The sequence below is a fragment of the Trifolium pratense genome, linkage group LG4 (assembly GCF_020283565.1).
Source record: "Trifolium pratense cultivar HEN17-A07 linkage group LG4, ARS_RC_1.1, whole genome shotgun sequence".
Lineage (NCBI taxonomy): Eukaryota > Viridiplantae > Streptophyta > Magnoliopsida > Fabales > Fabaceae > Trifolium > Trifolium pratense.
The window spans coordinates 25,225,387-25,247,112 of NC_060062.1; the positions used below are offsets into that span (position 1 = coordinate 25,225,387).

At 33.9% G+C, this 21,726-nt stretch overlaps 2 protein-coding genes across 4 annotated transcripts; one reads left to right on the top strand and one right to left on the bottom strand.

Annotated features, from left to right (window-relative positions):
• The first annotated feature begins 210 nt into the window (after positions 1-210).
• Positions 211-14,051, top strand: LOC123924130 (syntaxin-binding protein 5). 3 transcript variants are annotated; one of them, XM_045976904.1, is made up of 24 exons: positions 211-443; positions 666-781; positions 1,333-1,417; positions 1,921-1,974; positions 2,202-2,293; positions 2,400-2,503; positions 4,186-4,258; positions 4,947-5,403; positions 6,147-6,482; positions 6,973-7,179; positions 7,321-7,419; positions 7,509-7,581; positions 8,396-8,523; positions 8,648-8,936; positions 9,014-9,234; positions 9,313-9,437; positions 10,552-10,669; positions 11,768-11,823; positions 12,106-12,199; positions 12,283-12,466; positions 12,564-12,629; positions 12,703-12,821; positions 12,896-12,964; positions 13,540-14,051. In XM_045976904.1, exons 1-24 carry the CDS (start codon positions 396-398, stop codon positions 13,645-13,647), a joined length of 3,321 nt encoding a protein of 1,106 aa, XP_045832860.1. In that variant the 5' UTR covers positions 211-395; the 3' UTR covers positions 13,648-14,051. The 3 variants fall into 3 exon arrangements, with proteins under 3 accessions (XP_045832860.1, XP_045832863.1, XP_045832861.1); XM_045976905.1 differs by lacking the exons at positions 211-443; positions 1,333-1,417; XM_045976907.1 differs by lacking the exons at positions 12,106-12,199; positions 12,283-12,466; positions 12,564-12,629; ... (1 more) ...; positions 12,896-12,964; positions 13,540-14,051 and adding an exon at positions 11,922-12,087 and having other exon boundaries at positions 276-443.
• Positions 14,052-17,189: 3,138 nt separating this feature from the next.
• On the bottom strand, positions 17,190-20,360 carry LOC123924131 (zinc finger CCCH domain-containing protein 29). The gene is made up of 2 exons (XM_045976908.1): positions 20,089-20,360; positions 17,190-19,649 (listed from the first exon to the last, which is right to left on the bottom strand). The coding sequence occupies exon 2, from the start codon at positions 19,637-19,639 to the stop codon at positions 17,579-17,581; it is 2,061 nt and encodes a 686-aa protein (XP_045832864.1). The 5' UTR covers positions 19,640-19,649; positions 20,089-20,360; the 3' UTR covers positions 17,190-17,578.
• Between the last annotated feature and the right edge of the window lie 1,366 nt (positions 20,361-21,726).

Consider the following 21,726-nt stretch of genomic DNA (forward strand, 5'->3'; position numbering starts at 1 on the left):
CAAAACTTAAATATATAAAAATAATATAGTAGTATCATTTAATTTAATGATTGAATGCTGGATACCTACCCAACAAAACTCTAATGGACCAAAACTTAAATGAAAGAAAAATTGATGTATGAGGAAAAAAGAGCGGGTGCAAATAGTAACCCACGATACTAAAAGTCCCTTGTGAAGTAAAGAAGCCCAATCTTTAGGCCTTGCATCACCGTTCGTTCCAATAATCAAATCGGAAGTAGCATCCGTACATGACACGTCATACTGATGATTCACACGGTACCTGAAGTTCAACGAAACAGAAAATCGGAAAACAAATTTCTCCAACAGAAGAAGCAAACTGCAAAAAAAGCTAAAAGCTCTCACAAATTGAATCATCATCATCATTTTCATCAACAATGTTTTCTAGATTCTTCCAGAAATCATCACCGCAACAATCTCCACAGGTACATGCTCAATTTCTTCCACAGCTAAACGCTATGCTTGATACAGTTACAGATTCTAATTTCTTCGAATTTTTTATGGTTATGAATGCCGTTAATTGAAGAAATGTTACGAAATTTTTTTTTATTTGATTTGAAAGTGTAATGGTGTGAGTTTTTCGTATGAAAATGTGAATTCTGAAACTGATATTGTTTATGAACATTTTGTATGGTGTTCTGCAACAGAATGTGATGCAAAGTGAGAAATTCGATCCAAAAGTTCTTCTTCACTATGGAGTTCCATCCTCTGCGTCTATTCTTGCGTTTGATCGCGTTCAACGTTTATTGGCAGTAGCAACACTGTGAGTTATGAATTGCTTGTTATTGGTTTTAATTTGGTTCTTTATTGGAATTTTCCATTGATACCGTGGTCATGATTCCTCTAGCATTACGGCCTTTATCAATGCTGTCCAAAAATCAAACGATTTCGTGAATTAGATTTCACTTGACTGTCTAAGTGAAATATTAATGATTCATAAAACTTTCTATTTTTAAGTTCAATAAATATATTGATACATTTTTTTGTGAAGTATAAATTGAATTTTATTAGCTTCATTTGATGCGTTTTTTTTTGTGGTGAATTAGCCTAGTGGCTAGAAATTCCACCTTTAAGGTGGATAAGTGGGGTGTATGGGGTTCGAACCCCGGCCTCTGCATATACAATGCAATGTCCTTACTCCTTACCAACTGAGCTAAGCTCACGAGGACACCTTTAATGCATTTTTTTTAAAATTTTTATTGTTCATTTATTGTGATGATTGATGAGTAGCTTAGGTATGAGAGTATAGTAAATTCTTACCGAGATTGTTAGTGGCTTTAGGAATTGATTTTTGCATTTTCTTCACTCTTGTAGTGATGGTAGGATAAAAGTATTTGGTGGTGACAATATTGAAGGGATTATGATCTCTCCTAAGCAAACATCCTTCAAGAATTTAGAGGTTTGCGATTCTGAATTCATGTTGAAACTTGCTAAAGTGTAATGTCTATTGGTCTTTCAATATTGAAGGGATTATCATAATAATATTTTTATAAGCCATTCCATGATAATGTTTTTTGTTTATTCTTTGAGTGTGTGCATCTTTGGAGTCCATGTTATTGTAGCGAACTAGGGATACTATTAATTATGATTTACAATTTCTCATGTTTGGTTATTGAGTAACAGCGTAGTTTAATAGTAATCATAATATCACATTAGACATACATCAGTGTTGTGTATCAACTGTTAAATAACTCTTATAAAACTAAATACATCAAAAGTCAAAACACATGAATAATATTTGATGAGGCATTATGATTCAATGGTATTATATATCATGAATAATCTTCATACATGTTTATTGATCTAACAGCACACATTTATTGTACTCTAGATGTCAAATGAAATGTTTTTGAAGAACTTCATGTATGCATCTTATCTTACCTTTTTACATCTTTCTCACAGTTCTTGGAAAATCAAGGTTTCCTTGCTAGCGTTTCAAGTGATAATAAAATACAGGTACTTTATGAAGTTATTAAAGTTCTTTTAACTTTTTATGACCAGGCACTCTCCATATGCATTTATGATGATTATTTTTTTCCATTTGGTATTCATCAGTTTTCTTAGAATCTTACCTTGGATTCTGTTTTAATATTTTTTAACTTTTTACATTTTAACTTTATTTTCTCTTTCCCTTTCCTCCGCTTCATTTACTAAGCAATTAAATATATTTATGATAATGGCAGGTTTGGGATTTGAGAAACAGGCAAATTGCTTCTGCTTTGCAATGGGAATCCATCATAACTTCTTTCTCTATTATATACGGCACCAGTTACATGTAAAATACTTGTTCAAATGATTTAGAATCTGCATTGCAGATCACTCTTTCAAGTGAAATCTTTATAAATGACTCTGAAACATTTTGCTCTGTTGATGTGATCCAGGTTAGTTGGAACTGAGCATGGGTTGGTGTATGTGTTAAAGTTTGATTCCGAAGACAGAAAAGTTAATATATTACCTTATTATATTCCCACAGATGTTATATCAGGTAAGTCGGAGTTTATTCTTATAGCTCATTTATGCCATATTTGAGTTGGAACCAGGATTTTTTTTTTTTGCACCGGCTAAAATGACTGGTTTAATAAGCATTGACTTTTTCCTTTGTTTGAGTTTGGTGTGGGGAGAGATACTTTCTCATCCAAATATCTCATTAAGATGTAAATGTAAGGCAGATTTCTTTGGATGCAGATAGATAGTAACGTTCTAATCACAAATTTTGAGATAACCTCATGTTTGTGGATTAGAGAAGTGTAGCTAGCTTGTTTGGTTTAATCTCTCAACTTTCTTGACAAGAGTGATTGTGTCATCCATAGAGGTCATAAGTTCAGGATTATAATCACTTCTGAATTTATGTAAAAATGCATATTAGGGGATCCAAAACTCTTTGTTGACATTTTTCTAATATCCATATATGTTATGTTGTATGTAAGTTCAATAACCACTTGTTTGGGCGTTTAAGCTGTTAGGTAACAATATAACTATTTATTTTTATCTTTAGTACATTACTAAATGTGAAATTCATTTAATCTTGAGCTGTAACTGAAGTACAAAACCACCACTTTCTCATTGAAATCAAATTTTTTATGATTTGGTCAAAACAGCTTTGATAACAGGTTTAAAATTTCTTCACCAAAAAGTCTAAGTTAGAATAAGGCTGGTATAGAATTTACTTTCCACAACATTCTATGGTGTTAGATTAGTTCACTAAGGGGCATATTAAGAGTATTTCCTGTATGCATGATAATTTTTCACTTTTACCTAATGTAGCCTCTTGGTTCACTGGATTGAAACCGTTTAGGTGAGTTGTGAAGGATGTTATACAGTGATGTCTTTATCCTACGAGAATAATTTTTGTTTACTAGTCGAATGTATAATTTCTTCGATAAATAACTGGACCAGGCCCAAAGCTAACCGGTCCACAAGCCGGATTTGGATAAGCCAAATCTAGCAAACAAAAGAAAGTACAAAGAAATCAGTTTGAACTGACTTACAATCTAACTATAGGTTCTTTCAGAATTTAGACAGAGAATCCAAAGTCACAAACCCTAGGCTTAGCAACACCCAGGGCATTTGCCTTTTCCTTTACAAATTGCTTCCGATTTAAACCAGAGGTCCTCTCTGGAGGAGTCTCCTTTCTCAGAAGAAATATTTGGGCTTTGGGCATGTATGACTGGCCAGTTAAATCAGGCATATGCATATATTTATATAAAAAAGTTAACTCCCAAATTAGAGCACTAATTATATATGTACAAAATATAGATTATAAGCATTAACACACATCTATTACTAATTTAGAATTATTCTAACAATAAGTAATTCGGAGTTCTGGGTTATTAGTGTTTTCCTACACGGGTGATGTTTATTGCGTACTTATTTTCATTTATTGCACCAATTTTTTTTTTGGATAGATTGCACCATATTAATGCTCTGTAAATTGCAATAGATTTTTACTAGTTAATTTATGAAAACTTGTGATCATCTTCAATGAAATTTCCATATTAGAGAAGATTATTGTTAGAAAAGTGGCATGTCATAAATGTAAAGTAAGTTCCTACAACATAAATCTGCCATATGCATATTGTCAATTTCTAGTTCTTTTCGTTTGAGAAATCATATAGTTTCTCCAATTTTAACATCTAACTTGATTAAAAATGTTGCACACCTTTGCAGAAGCAGTTGGAAAGTCACTTGATAATGTTTCTGTTGTAAAAGTTCTTCATCAACCTTGTTCTAATGGAAAGAGGCAAGATAAGAACAAACTTCAAGATTTTCTTATTGATTTCTTATTAATAATATATGAAGAAACTTAGACATGGATTTTGGTTAATTTTGGATCTCCATAGCTAAGCTAGTTGGATGGTCATGTATATGGGTCTTTTGTGAAATTATGAGCGGGATACTGCATTATAAGTTTATAAACATGAGACGCAAGTTTTTTATAGAGTGGAATTTTAATGGAGTATATGCAATATTCTAGCAATGTTCACAATTTGAATAGGTTATAGATGGGTTTGCCCAAGGGTCATGGATCCTTTAAGTTAACATGTGTATATCCCATTATTACTTTTCAGTTTTCATGCATAAACTTAAGATTCCAACACAACACATAGTCCCCCCTAAATTTTGGTAAAAAGTGTGTTTCCTACTAAATTTAACTATCTCAGCCTGCTCGTAAAAAGCAAGTGAAAACCCTAATACTGAAATTTGACATACTTCTCATAAAACCCACACTATTATACAGTTCTACATCTCTTTCTTCAGACTTGAAAAGAAACTTTAGACAAATTGCATTTTTAGTTGTTGTACCGAAGACTATAGTTAATGTCTGACTTTGATATCCATAAGTGTTTGAGCAAATTTAATTCCTCTATATTTTAGTTGCTAATCCTACAATTCTGTCCTTTTTGTCACATTTCTTCTACTTTTTTCAGACTGTTGGTCGCATATGAGAATGGTGTGCTGTTACTCTGGGATGCTTACGAAGATCGAATAGTTCTCATCAGAGACCACAAGGACATCGAATTGAAGAGAAAGAAAGTCACTAGTTATTTGGATGATCCTAAGAATGAACATTCCGATGATAAATTAGAGCATGAAGAAGAAGATAAGGAAATAAGCTGTGTTTCTTGGGCATCTAGTGATGGATCAGTTGTCGTTGTTGGTTATGTAGATGGTGATATAATGTTTTGGAATTTGCCAACTGCTGACTCTCCAATAGATCAAGATAAAAAAATGTCAAATAATCTAGTCAAGCTTCAATTATCACCATCAGATAGAAGGCTCCCTATTATTCTTCTACACTGGTGCGCCAATAAATCTTGGATCAGCAGTGGCGGTGAACTTTTTGTCTATGGTGGTGAGAAAATTGGGTCCGAAGAAGTTCTGACAGTAAGCTCATACACAAAATAGCTATTTGATAATGTTGTTTTAATAGTTATGATAATAATTAGATACATCGTGACATCTATGATAATATTAACATTACAGGAGATTACACAAAAATGAGAACAATTTTCCTTAGTTTCAGTCATAATAATGAGAGCCACAGATTCAAACTGTCATAAAATATTGCCACAACAGGCACTCTTCTGAATGTTTAAGAGGAAGTTTAGATGAAAGAGGAAATCAACCGGTGGAAAAAGTTTTCTTTTCAGTGGCATATGAATGCCAATGTGAAAATTTTGTGTAAGGTGGCCTCTTTGTATCAGAAAAGTTTTTTCCTGGAGGTTGAAGACGATAGAAGAAACATAGTCCTAGATGAGTAATATAAAATTATTATTTGGTCTATACTTCATCTTCATTCTTTTGGTGCTTTGATTTTGCTATATAAACTCGATGTGCATTATGTCGTCCAAATGAAGTTGTATTTTGACTTGTGAGAAAAGAAGACAACTGATCGTATGAGCTAGTTGAGCAAACGTGTACATCCTCTGTGCATTATTATTACTTGATTATTATTTTCATCGAAGAATAATTTTTTTGTTGGAACTGATTATTGCTACAATTAGTTTTTTACTTTTGCTATTTATGATATAAAAATTGCTGTGTTAATGGCCTGGTAAGTTTTCACAACTTCAACTCAGGTAGATAAATAATGGATCACTATAATGTGGCTTTTTTCATGTTTACAGGTTTTGAGCGTTGAATGGTCGCGTGGGATAGAGAATCTCAAGTGCACTGGCCGCATTGATATTTCACTTCGTGGTTCTTTTGCTGATATGGTTTTGTTGTCTAGTGATTGCCATGCAGAGGGAGATTGTAATATGCTATTTGTATTGACAAGTCCTGGACAACTGGATCTTTATGAAAAGAATTGTTTATCTTCTTTGATGTCTAAGAAACAAAGAAAGACTTCTTCTCCCACAATGCAATATTCCATTGTCATTCCCACTCTTGAACCGCAGTTGACAACAACAATGCTTGATGTTGTAGACCATGATGCAAAGTCATTTACCGCCTTGTCTGAGGTAGCACATAATGTCAAATTATTGGCTTGATGCCTTTCTCATTGTTATTTCTTGTATATATAGAGGTTACAGTGTTATACAACTAATTACACTAAATAATTACTTTTAATGAGAACAAATCAATTTCTGATCTGTTTTCCTTATTCAAGGAACAAACTAATAAATATAATGAACAGGACAAGTCAACTCCTTATTCACACATAATTAATATTTATTACTTCTAATTTTAAGTTTGAAGTCTTTATCTTTCTCTTAAGTTTGAAGTCTTTATCTTACTTTTCCTCCCAGAGTATTATTTTTTCCCTTTTCAAGAGGCTGTTTTTTTTTGCAGCCTTTGAATTTTTTTGGTGACAGTTATACAATCATTTTAGTTGATAACAGTAGGAACAGTGCCTATAGCACTGTACCTAAGTTTTTATCCTTTTTAAAAAGATTACTAAAAAATTCAATTGTTGTCAATTGCCACTGATGGGAAATGATGCCTATGCAGATTCTTGTAGCTGCAAAGCAGCTATCAGTACAAAATCAGAGAAGTGGGAAGATAAAGTGGCCTTTGATTGGTGGTGTTCCTGGTCAACTTTTCAAAGAAGACCGTCTTATTATTCAAATATTCATAGCAGGTTACCAAGATGGATCTGTTCGGATATGGGATGCTTCATATCCTGCTTTGTCACTTGTTTACAACATAAAACCTGAGGTAGCCGTTAGCATACCATGCAAATTTTAACTAGTGGTCTCCCCCTCTCCTCAGAATGTTGCTCTAAGATATTAATCAAAACTCATATACTGAAGACTTAAGCTGGTATTCATGACAGAGAATCAATTCTACAATTGGCAGGTGAATGGTGCTAAAATGGGCAGTGCAAACTCACCAGTGTCAGCATTGGATTTTTGCCCAGATACTCTACATCTGGCAGTTGGCGATGAAAGTGGCATTGTAAGTTATTATTAGTATTGTGATGTAGTACATTTCACCATCTTGTCATTCAAAAAGGTCTTAATTTTTTAACCAATGAGAGTATGTAGGTTCGTCTTTATGGGCTAATAAGGAGTTCAGATGACACAACTTTGCATTTTGTGACAGAAAATGGAACTGAAGGTTGAGTTTTCTTCATTTTCCCTCTTTATTTGTTTCAAGTGTCAAGTACGTTTTATATTTATCTGCTCAAGAAAATTTGACTCGAAAATTCAGAAAAATTGTTAAAGGGGCGTCTCAAAATTTGGATTTTTTCCAATTAATGATTGTGGGGTGGGGGTGTTATCTTTTTGTCTGACATTTATCCGAATGTTTGACCACAACCTAAACTTTTGAAACTTGATTAGTTTGCATATTAATCTGTGAGTTGTGATAAATAAAGAGCGCCTTCCAAACCATTGGGCGCCATAATTTTTTCACATACAAATATATGAACTTGTAGATAACATAAAAATGTCAGATTTGGTAGATTTATGGTGCATTTGGTTGGCATGTAATATTGAAATGTGTCAGAATCCTTACCTATCTTGTCGTCCTTTCCTATCATGTCATAGATTTATTTACCCAATTAATTATAATTTTATTGGTAAGGAAAAGCATATAAAAGCATTTAAGAAGTATTACTACCAACTCCCTAACTGGGAAATAATCATCTAATCATGATGCGGATCTAGATAACTGGGAAATATTTTCTGTGGCAAATGCTTCCCTTGAGTTATGGGAATCTAGATAGCTGGGAAGTAATCATCTAATCATGATGCGGATCTTGCATACTTCATCAATAAAAAAAGTGATCCACTCCGCAATCATCATGGGGGAAGTAAAATAGTTTTATTGATGGTGGCGGCTTAAGTTACTTTTCATGAATCTCTTTATACTGAAAATGATTTGATATTTCTAGTATCTGATTTTAATCTGTTCTTATGTTATGAGACAGTTCATAATGTGAATCAAGGCGATGGACCTCATTGCAAAGCAGTGTTTTCTCTTCAAAATTCTTCTGTATGTGGGCTACAGTTTGCAAATCATGGAGTGAAGCTTGCAGTTGGATATGAGCATGGGCAGGTGATATCTTACATTAACACCTTTCCTTTTTGAAAAAAAAAAAATGTTTATTTGTTATTTTTGAGTTGTTGAATGGAAATTTGAATTAAACTTTCCAACTTATATTTTCTGATCTACTTTGCAGGTGGCCATGCTTGATACCATTACATCATCAGTTCTGTTTCTTACAAGTTCTGAATCTGACACGTCTTCTGCAGTGGTTTCTCTGAATGCAAAATTTTCAGACACTTCTTGCTTAAACATTCCACAGGAACCTGTATCTGATATTTCTGACAACTCTGGAAAGGGGCTAGTCTTCATTATGACAAGGGATGCACACTTGGTTGCAATAGATTCTGAAACAGGAAATATGGTTTGTAATAGGACAATGAGCCCAGATGTAAAGTCAAATGCAATTTCAATGCACATTATAGGCAAGTATTTGGGTTAAGGAAACTAGATATTACAATCAGTCAATAATTTAATTACTTATGGTACTGTGTTTTTCCAGATGCCACTTTTGAACTATCTGCTGAAAAACTGCAATCCCACTCGCCTCAGAAGAATGATTCTGGAATGCAAGCTAACATTCAATCTGAAAATACACAAGACAAAGTTGAGACTACTAATACCATAGACAATTCAGATTTTGCGCAGATAGTATTGAACTCACTCATTTTACTTTGCTCTGAGAGTGAATTGAGCTTACAATCTTTGAGTTCTATGATTGAGGTAGCATTCTTCATGTCCATTATCCTTCAAATATTACTTTATTCCTTCCTACCGATTAATGAAATTGTCTTACTACAGGGTAGCAATAAGTACACAAGGAAGGTAAACCTTGTAAAACGATGCTGCTGGACTAATATATTTAAAAAAGATGACAGAGAACGTGTTCTGGTTGTTCTGTACCAAACTGGAGACATTGAATTAAGGTGAAATGCATATAAGACTGAGTGCTTTTATTCCTTATAACTATATTCAAATCATGCATAGCTCAAGAAAAGGTCAGATCCATATGGTAAAAATTACACTCTATTCCGGTGGATGGGGGGGATTCTGAGTAATTCATGGGGAGGGGGGGTAGAAAGCAATTACCATAATTTAATTACTTATGGCACATGTTTTTTCAGATGGTACTTTTGTACTATCTGCTGAAAAACTGCAATTGCACTCGCTTTAGAAAAATGATTCTGGAATGCAAGCTAACATTCAATCTGAAAATATACTAGTCAAAGTTCTACTACCATAGAAAATTCATATTTTGGGCAGATAGTATTGAACTTGCTCGTTTTACTTTAGTACGAGAGTGAATTGAGCTTAAACTCCTTACTCAAGAACCCCTCATATCAAAAGTAAAGCAAAGTGGTCCCCAAGGAGTAATTCAAGTAGTTGAGTTGGGACACCCAAAAGAGTTTGAGAATAAGATCTAGTGCTCAAACTCTGACTACTAACAGTTAACATTTGCTTATAAAAAAAATAAATAATAATCAAACTCTACTATCCAAATAATTAGCACTATATATGGGGGTTTATTAGTTCATATTATATTTTTGACTCAACTTGGACTCTCTTCCGCCCCCAAACCCCAATATTATGTTATGATACCAATAGACAAAATGTCAAGTCATCAACTGCTTTTCTAAATCCAGTACTTGTACTTGGATTTTATCTTACTATTTCTGCATTAGGATCTAAGAAATGGATTGTATTTCCATACTAGCTTCCTTGTAATTTTCCATATTTCCTTGTATTGTTTCATTGAAGTGTCAACGGGAAATTCTAAAGTTATCCTCAATTTGGGTGCTAAGCTGAAACCCTTACATATTAAAGTCCCGGTCTTGCTGCGTCAGCAAATATTTAATGATTTTTATTCCTGATTGTTTATATAGAATTAGATAAATCATTCCCTTTTTACTCTGAATCTGTATGCTATGTTGCTGTTGTTTCTGTATCATACTAGCTTTGACATTATGGTCTAATTCACTATATTTCTCCTTCTCACTCTTCTTGATAAGCTTTTGATGGCTTTAATGTCCCTTTGAGCAGGTCCTTAGCAACTCTGGAAGTGTTGGGAGAAAAGTCTTTAATGTCAATCCTAAGATGGAACTGGAAGACCGACATGGAGAAGACAATATGTTCTTCATCAAATGGACAAATAATTCTGGTTTGAATATTTTCTTGTTATAATGAAGTTACTTTGTTAGTATATGCTCTGCCAAAATTTATTTGATTAGTCTGTTGTTGTCTTGTTTGATATGTCACTTTATAAATCTCATGTTTTGGGAGTTCAGTACATATCACTTGACGAATATCTATTCACGTAAACCTTTTTGGACAGTCAATTATTTAGGAACTTTCAGTAAACTGAGATTTCCTATTGAAACAGTGATGGAAAAATGTTCCATTTTAATCTCTTTCCTTCTTTATCTGATATTATTTCTCTTAGAATTGAGTTTTGTCACTTTTGTGCCTAACTCATCCTCTAGTTTATAAACACTTAGTCAGGCCATCTCGCAACCGATGTGGGACTTCTTAACAATTTCAATTGTAAAAATGATCTAAAATAACTAGCTTTTGTAGCAGTTACCAGGACAAAGTTTGAAACTGAATGTGCTATTTCTAATTGCACCAAGTTATCATCAGTAGGTCTAAAACTGTCAACGAGTCTTCACCTATTATATCTTAAGCTTTTGGGATAGTCGGACAGTATCAAAGCCTCTATGACCAATTTGATAGAAGTTTGATCCTTGCTACATTAGTTATTTGAAACAACATAAAAATTGCTGAATTTATAAGGGTTCTTAACTCTTATGTAAGGGGCTATGTTATATTTACCAAACCATTCACGAGTCTTCAATTAACGGCTTATGCTTTTAAGAGAGTTATTTCATGATAATCCACAATTAACAACAATACTTCTCCAAAAGAAAAAGAAAATAAACGACTGAAAATTAAAATCACTATGAAGCTTTGGATCTTCAAAAAGCATTGCAATAGATAAAGGGGACAACTTGGTTCTATAAAGCTCATGCCGTGGCAGGATCTAAGAAAAGGTCAGGTCCATTATTAGGCTGTTAAAGACAGCCTTATATTGCATGTGCAATTCCAACTGTTGCGCCAAGACTCCCCTTAGCATTTCAACTTAAAACTGCTAGAAAATACATTGCATAAGCCATGAATAACTCTTCTTGTTCTTACAGATAAGGGAAGTTCCGATAGCTTTTTATTTTATTTTCATACTTGTGGCTACCTTGTTTTATAGGTCAATGGGAATGAAGCTGCTTTCTTGTCACTGTTGCCGTGTGAAAATGTGCTCTGGTAACTTTCTGGTTCCTTCCATAAAATCTTAACCCCCATAATTTAGATCACTATCTTTGATATTCATAAGTATTGGATAAATTATTTCGACATAACAGAACTTCTTATGAGAAAAAAGCATTCAAATCAAATTTAAGAGCTCCCGTAAAAGAGAGGCCCACACAACCCACAGGTGGTTGCTGAATATGATAGCTTCTCCACCAAAATCTGTGATAAAATTATATGTAATCTCGTTAACAATTAGAGTTTTGATTTCTAACAGGAACTTCCAAAATATTGTAGGATTCCAGAGTGTTTTCCTTGTCTTCATGATGAAGTTCTTGCAGCTGCAGTAGATCTTACTAAGAGCCTATCTCCAAACCAAAGTGAAAAACAGGTCCAGTTTGTTCAGGCTTGTTTGTGCTTCAATTTCTCCCATTAATTTTTTTAGGATCAGTGATACAATTTATGTTGCCATAGGGAGCATCGGCTATCTTCCATAATATAGCTAGGAACTTCAAAGCGAGGAAATCCGGTCACAATACAAATCAAGAAGTTCATAATAATTATTTGGAAAATTTAGAACGATGTTTCTCCAGTCCTCCATTCTTGAAGCCTTCTTCAGATACTGAAGATAAGCTGGATGATTTTGAACTTGACATAGGTTTGTCCTTAACATCTACTGCCAGCTATTTTGATATAAGTTTTTTTTGGTAATGAGCTATTCTTTATATTTCGAAAGTGTTTACTTTCTCTCGCAGATGAAATTCACATTGAAGAACCTGAGGTCTTTTTATCTTCTCAGAAAATCCATATTGACAAGAAAGGTATGTCTTTATTTTATTATATTTTTCTCCTAAAATTAATTTATCTTTTGAACAATGAATGTTTGCCTTGCAGAAAAAGCAAAAGAAAAAGAAACAGCAGACAGACAAAAGTTATTTGAGGAGTCAGCCACCGACTCAAAACCAAGAGCTAGAACAACCGAAGAAATTAAGGCTAAATACAGAAAGACTGGGGTAAATCTTAGAATTGAAAATTATGTAATTTACGCATTATTGCTCACATGTGTTGACCTAGTCACTTGCTTCAGGTCCAGGATGCTGCTACGGCAGCTGCACTTGCAAAGGATAAGCTTATGGAGAGGCAAGAAAAACTCCAGGTTAGACTATTAATCTATTCCATTCTTCGTTACCCGAATCTTATCCTTACACAATATCTATTCTCATCTTCTACTTTTCAATGAATATATGAAAACCTGAACCACTGAAAGACAAAATATCCATCTTGAAGTTTCTAGAAATAGATTTTTCATGTATGAGGTAAGTGGATATGCAGATTTGCATTCATCTTGAGTATAACTGAGGTCCAACTGAAGTCCATAAATTATTGACTAATAAAGCTGCATGAGTCATGACACGTCCCTAATAAAAAATACCACTTTAGCTCCCTTTAACGATAAATGTTCTCTTATTATTGTCAAAAGAAGAAAAAAAACGATAAATGTTCTCTTATGTTCTTAATTATATTTTTTAGTAACGGAAAAAATAAATTATTCTTAATAATCAGGTCTCAATCAGAAATTTGAAAAGCTAACCACTTTGTGAAATCAAAGTAGTTTATTGTTTTTAATTTATAAAAAAATATATATAATAATTGAAACTTGGCTGGAATTCTACAAATTTTGTTTTATTAGGTTTCTATCAATCTAACCATTTTTCTCGTCATGTTTACTAGTTGCTCAACGACCATACTGAAGAGTTGCAGAATGGGGCACAAGACTTTGCTTCCATGGCAGCTGAACTTGCTAAACAAATGGAAAATCGTAAATGGTGGCAACTATAAAGTTGCATGAGTTTTTGTATTCCTCTGCATGTTCTGCTGCACTCCTTCAGAAGTTGAAATTCTGTCAACACTTTGGCCTTACTTGTTTTTAAAGGTAGCTATGATTCCTTTGCTTCTTTACGCATGTTGATGTAATTATTTATCTTGTTAAAGTGTAGTTTTATTATTATTGTCATATTTTGTACAGCACATTATTTTGTATATATATCAGCCTAATAAGTTGAGCATGCAAAGGTTAGTTGTTTTTTTAGGCAGTGTAAAGTTAAGTTGGGATCTGTTTAAATCACTAATAATTTACAATGTAAAGATAATATTTATAAGGATTAGACTATAACAATCATTTATTCATCAGATTGTAGCCATATTCTTTTTTGGTAGTTTTACATGAGATTACATTATTGAGATATGAATGAATTTATCACATTACAAAATATGTTATGATTTTGGGTATTAAAGAGTCCACCGATTTTTTTTCTTCTTAACTACACATTTGGTCCCTTCAATTTAAAACGTATCAATTTGGTCTCTTACGTTTTTACCGTTTGCATTAGTTAGTTCTTTCCGTCAATTTTGTCACATGTGGCAACCTGTTTGCATATGTGGACAGACAGGTGGACACACTGACGTGTGTATAGTTCAAACGTTGTTGGTGACAAAATTAATGAAAATGACTAAATTGAAACCTAATGAAAACGTAAGGAACCAACCAAATGTGTAGTTAAGTTTTTTTTTTTTAATAGTTTAAAGAGTCCTGCTGTAGAAACAGCACAAACAACACTTTTCAGTCCATAAATAAGTTTGTCTCTAGCATTATATAGGTTGATGAGATTCATGTTTATTTTATACAAGTTTACATGAAATGTAATTGCTATGCATATACTCTTTCTACTGGAATTGGGCAAGTGCTGATGATGGGTTTTGAATTTCATTGATACTTGATGTCAAGCTTAGTATTATAATTATTATAATACAGTCAATAAATTTTTGCAAAATATTAAATAATATAATTGATTCAATTGTTGAAATGAATCTCATTTAGTAGATTTCGTACAATTTTATACTTTGTCATTTCTTTTTATTTTGGCATGTAATATTACGTTTAAAATCTAAATTAATGTTTATTATTAAATTACATGTCTATGGTCTATAAGGCTTAGCTCGACTAGTAATGCTAAGAATGCATTTTTTTATGAAATAGTGAGGGCTTTCCAAAAGAAAAAATTACAAAGCGACAATTCAAGAAAAAGAAATCTCTGAACAATTAGCTAAATAAAATAGACTCAATTGAACTGGAGCATGCTCATGAATAATCAAATTAGATCCCCTAACACAACTTAGATTTGCTAATGCATCTGCATACGCATTCATATCAATGATAAATCTTGATTATCCAATGCAATGTTAACAAAATCCGAATTTGATGGGCAAGCATAATAAAACTTGCACACCCAACAGGTTGGACAGTGGACACTGTTTAAATGAAGTTTTCTATCCCGACCCCCCGCATTTCTTTTCTACCTCGCATTTTTTTTCTACCCCTGAATTTCTGTTTTTGCCCTTGGGGTACTGTGGTTTATACGAACTGAATTTTTTTGTCATGCTAAAAAATTTCGGTTAATATAAACCGAAATATTGTGTTCCAAATTTTTTTCCAGATTTCCTGCATAAATTCTGCATAAGACCCTCAACTTCCACAATTTATTTGAAATACTAAACGATGTCCAATTTGAGTAAACGACCACTCCTTGGAAAGCTTATGGTGTCAAGAATACAAATATAATTTTTGTTTTGAGGGTTAATTATCCAATTGGTTTAGTTTGACCAAATAATGGGTACTGGTACAGAAACAGAGCAGAAATTTTTCTCAAACTCGTAGGTAGATTTTCTCATACTATATTTAATGAAATTTAACAATTCCGGTGTCAATCCTATAGTAAATTTTGTCTTCTTTATACTAGATTAAAAATCATTAGCATACGACTTATATTCAGGGAGCTATGATAAATTTACCACGGGTGTCTCTACAACATTTTGCATAAACTTTTCTCGAACATGTAGGTAGATTTTCTCTATCTATACTTAATGAAATTTAACAATTCCGATGCCAATTTTGTAGTAAATTTTGTCTTCTTTACAATAGATTTAAAATCATTAGCATACGACTTATATTCAAAGAGATATGCTAAATTTACCACAGGTAGCTCTACACGAATTTTCACATAAATCTTTCTTCTTTTTGGGGGGTAAATTTATGTTAATTTTACTAAACATAAATTTTACTAAACTTATATTCGGAGAGATATGCATGACAATTTTACTAAACTAATCTTATTTTTTATTGGTGTAAAATGTCGCTCGCTACTAAAGTAGCGGACGTTACAAAAGTAAAGTATTTTTGGGATGGTGTCTGCTACCAAAATAACAGACGAGAATATTTTGATAAATTCGTAGACCCATGAAAAAATGAATAGGATGATAAAAGTAAATCTCTTAAACTAATTTATACAAACAATACACATTCTTTAAATTATTTTCAACTAGGCTAAAAAGATGACACAAAAAGTTATTACTACATGACTTCCAAGTTCTGGACCACTTTTGAACCTCCTCTTCAATAGTGTGCTCCACTTCAATTTGCATCCATGACTTGTCTCCGTCATTTCAGCCGATATTCTCCACGTGTTATAAAACAGTAGGGTTGTAGAGATGGCTGATGGTAGAAAGGAGAAGGGGGGAAAGGAGAAAAAAAGATGAAAGTTGGAGTGCTTGACAATGAGGTAAGGTGAGGTTGGGTGAGCAGGAGTGGGGTGTGGGACAGAGAGAATCAAAGAAAAGTCACTGCTCTTGAATAAGACATTGTTTGGTTCAGATACGATGCATATTATATGTTAAGAAAAAATAGACATCGAATCTCAACCAAACAATGTAAAATGGTTTTAGAATTAAGAGTTGTGTCTAACTCAATTCTATAAAATTGACTTATAAGATGATGATTATCAATATTTTATAAATATATATTCAGGTCATCTCGCAATCGATAGGAGAATTCTTAACATAAACATACATCTAGGAACTGATTTTCTCGCTCTCATGATCTTCTTTCAGAACTTTAGACACATATAGACGAGTTACAGAAAAGAAATAGATAGTGAGTGGAAGAGAGGATTCACATCCAACATCTAAAGTGTATTTACAATAGAGGGGGAGCGCAATTCTTCATATCAAAATTCAGACTCCTATGTGACATTGTATATGTTTAACTTCTATGTATAAATACAACAATATAAATCTAAAATGTTCTTAAAAAAGAATCTAAAATGTTCCTATATAAGATTAAACTTAAGAACAAGATAGATTCTTTTTTTCATCAAATAGAATAAGTTAGATTTATATATGATGATCGTCATTGCCGGCGCAAATCCATTCACACTGTTTTCTTTTCTTCCAATTATGGTTGTGTTTCTATAAACAACACAAATAACCATTCATAACAACAAGGATTGCAATTAAACAATAATATTATTTAGATGCTCAAAGAATAGTTTCACAATAATGGATAAGCATTATTATTATTTTTTCAATGATGGATAAGCAATGATCAGGAACATAAAATGTGCTGATTAATCGATGACAAATACTTTGTTCTCTTGCTAAATAAAATACATTGACCCACTAAAGAAAATAGGGCAATAAATTATATAATACAATAAAAAATTCAGCATGAATGCTTCTCCAAGTCTTTCCTGATCTAGAAGTTGGAACTCTTCAAATCAATGGAAGATGATTAACCTGAACTTTGTTCTTTGACTCTAACTATATTGTAAATGTTGTTGGATAGTAATAATAACAGTTCAAATTAATTAATAAATAAAAAATAAACAAAAACTTTGTCAGAAAAACCAAGAAGCTTGGCTATGGCTGCATTTCACACTCATGCTACCATCTGCTCCTGCTCTATGTACATCTGTTCCACCCATGGTGGAAGCATCTCTCTACTCAGATCATATTGCTGTAGCTGCCGCATATTCTCACCGCCATATATGTCGGAATTCTCGGAGGGAACATCCTTAACCAATGAATTAACCCAAGAGACATCAGGCTCAGCATGTTGGGATGGAGTTGGTGCTGCCGGGTTATTTCTGAACCCAAAAGAAGCAGATTTTCTTAGCTTGTTCAGATCATCTCCATTTACACCCCAATCGAGTTTTCCGGTGGGGGAACCCCAATCTGAAAGGCCAGAGGACATCCTGCTGGAAGTGTTGGAAGGCGAAGACAGTCCGAGATGGTGGTTAGCAGCACCGCGGTCAATGAAACTTTGGCTGCGCTGCTTTGCGAAGGCAGAAGACCTGGAATTCATCACTGCAGCTGCCACGGCAGCCGATGAATCAAATCCATATGCTGAGGGTTTCCTCACTGGGGAGGAAGGCATATTATTGGATGGATAACTTGCGCGATGGTGGTTCATGTTCATGTTTTGGCTCATGTTCATGTTCATGTTTTGGCGCATCTGCATCGCACTTGGAGATTGCATCTGTTGTGTGGGTGTTGAAGGCTGCATGGAAAGTCCATGTAGTTGAGAGAGTAAATTAGGATCAGCAGATGCTAATAGGTCATCAAGGTTAGTTGGATTCAAATCAGCAATTCTGTTGAATTCGTTGTTCCGGAAAGAAGGGGAAGAGATTCTAGCAATCTCTTCAATCAATTGTTGTTGTTGAAGCTGTTGTTGTTGACGACGAGGACTGTCAAGACCGAGCAGTTCCATCTCAAGATCCATATCCCTGGCACTCAAAGCACTCTTCAACCGGCTACCTTGTAGCTGCAATGATGGTGGAGTGAGGTTTATTTTGTTCTGCCACAAGTTTCCACTCTTGGGAGATGATGAACCTGCCAAGGGAGACATGGGCGGTGTTGAAACGGTTGACATAGGCAAAGATGTGGAGCTAAGAGACAACGGACTCATCGATGTCATGTCAATTGCATTAGCTGAATATGACTTTGGTGAAGGCATAGCTGATCCGGTGGAAGCATACACAGGGCGCAACTCTTCGGGTTTGTGAGCAAAGAAGCAAACTTTCCTATTGCAGCCAGTCTCGTCTTTGCAAAGCCTTGTTCGGTATTGTGCAGGATGTAGCCATGACTCAAAAACACCGTGCGCATACTCGCAAGAATCCCCTTTCTGGCAGGATCCTTTGCGAAACTCTGGGCAAGGAACACAGCTGTAAGGATATTTCTTTGGGTCTCTTCTCCTTGCGTTCTCACCTGGATGAACGAACGGACACTCGGTCCAATCATGAGAATAAGCCCTTGAGCACGGCTTCACCTTGAAACTGTACATCCTAAAGTCATCTGATCCATATACACCGTTGTTTATGTCTGGCAACGATATATCAATAGGATATTCTTTCTTATCACCGCCATCTTTCTTCAATGAGAAAGAAGCATCCATCTCCCCTTGGACGAGTTCAGCACTAACCTCGCCTCTCAAAAACATCTCCAACACCTTCCTACGCGATTTGGACGAAGTATTAAAAGCAGGCGCAATCAGATCGACCGGTTTGTTTCCATTAGCATCAAGACAATCAACATCTGCTCCAGCATCAAGCAAGAGCTTGACAACTTCAAGCGAAAATTCAGAACCACCAGCAACAGCACAATGAAGAGCAGTGACCATATCGGAGCCACAAACTCGGTTGACATCAACCTTTCCTGTCAAAACAATATACTTGAGCACCTTAGTGCTTCCAAACAAGGAAGCAATAGTGAGTGGAGTCCTCTTTTCGGATTCCATCTTCTTCGATCCGATTCTTCTACCATACCAAAAGCCTTCTTCATTCACATCCAAACCCTTCTCATCTACTTCTCTTTTGAAAGCATCAAAATCATCAGATGCAGACAATTCAAGCAAGATTGAGGAGTTGTGGATACCCTTCTGAAGCTTATCCTCCATGTTGTAATCTGATGAAGAAAGTTTACTTTTTGAACCACTGCACATAATCCAAATCCTGCACAATAAGCCAGCACACAATCAATATAAACTCTCAATTCAAAAACATCACTATTCACTTACAACAAGCAAAAATAATCAAAATTTCAACTTTTAATCAAAATTTCCCATCTCTATCAAATATCTAAAACAACTCTTGTTTCAATCAAATCACTAAATAATAGATCCATAAAAGAATTTTCAATTAACCAAGACAACAACCTCGTATCCTAAAAAAAACATAACTACACTAAAATGAAAAAGGTGTAACAACCTAAACCAAAAATAAAAAGTTTGAATCTTTGATCTACCTAAAAACAGACCCACAAATTTTTTTTCCTCAAACCCACCAAAAACAACCTAAGATCAAACAAAAACATATACACACAGATAAAATAAAAAAAAATAAAAAAAAAACTTTATAAGTCACCGAAACCATAATAACAAAAAAAACATACCTTTAGAATAGTTTAGATGAAGTAGTAACGCAGCACTTGAACAAGCTTTTATTGGTTTTTTTGTTGTTGTTGTTGGAAGTAAGAGTGTTGAAGAAAATCGAGAAGACCTCGATTGAAATGATGATGAATGAGTAAAGGGAAGAGATGAGAAGGAGTTTTTATTTGTAAGGTGAAGGGAGCAAAAGCAAAGGAAGAAGATAGGAAAGTGTGACTTTTCTTCCTTCCCCTTTCTCTTTGGTCAAAGTCAATTATTCAATGCCAATGGTAAGAGTGGAACCCACTTGTATTAGCGTTTGCTTAATGTCACTTTCTTCCTAAATGTATATCAAATGAAACTCAAATTCAGATTGAAATTCAAATGCATAAAAAAATTGGTCTTTGGAACCAATCGTTAGTTAGTTGGTTCAGTGATGATTGGTGCTGAACTTGGTAGGGAGAATCATAGTTCGATCCTCCGCGATTGCGATCGAAAGAGGGCTGAAATCACTTGATGTTAGAACTGACCTCGTAATAGATTAAACTGGTGGTGAAAGCAAAAAAAAATGGTCCTTAGAAGTGTATTTCAATGTCACATTTGTCTCTAATTTATCGAAATTGTAATTACGTCTATAAATATCTCTTTTAATAGTTATTTTAATCATTTAATATATTTTTATATAGACAATTTTATCCTTAAATGTATCTTTCGTTAGTTAATTTGGTTCATAAAATTTCTAAGAGCATAGTATAGTTTGTCTTAAAAAATAAATTTAGTTAATTTGATACATTCAGAGATTAATACAACACCGAATTAGAGACTAAAACTATAGAGCATAGTATAGTTTGTCTTAAAAAATATATTTAGTTAATTTGATACATTCAGAGATTAATACAACACCGAATTAGAGACTAAAATCAAGGTTGTTAGAACCGGACCGGTCATCGAACCGGCGAGCTCACCGGTTCAAGGTTCAATTGGTCAGACCGGGTTCAATCGAGGTCGAACCGTTTTTAATTAAATATATATTTTAATTAATATATAAATAAAAATATATGAATAATTGCTGAATATTTCATAATTTCACACATTAAAAAGATAAAATATCACAAGTCAAAATAAAATAAAATTTATAATTCAAACCAAATGAAAAATAGATGAAAAACAAAAATCTTTCCTATTCCTACGACGTCGTTGATTTGTTTCATTTTTTTTTAAAAAAAAAAAGTTAAAACGACGTCGTTTTGCCCTATTTTTTTTAAAAAAAATAAAAAATCTGCAAAACCGCTTGAACCGCCCGGCCGGTTCACCGGTTCGACCCCGGTTCAAGCGGTTTTTTGCCAGTCGGTTTCCTATCCATTTTTTGCTCAAAACCGAACCGTTTTTATGACCGGTTCACGGTCCGACCGGTCCGGTCCGGTTTTGATAACCTTAACTAAAACTATAGTTTGTCTTTAAAAAAAAAATTGTATGAACCCCCACCATGATTTTGCAATACTACCCCTTAAGGAGAAGGAGCCTCAAGGCTCAACGGATGGTTTTCAGTCATGTGCCATAGTGTAATTGTTTGCTCTTCTTTGTCTTGTCTTTTTTTTTTTCTTTCCCTTTTCTTTTTTCTAATTTTTCTTTTTTTTTGACAAATTTTTTCTAATTGTTTTGAA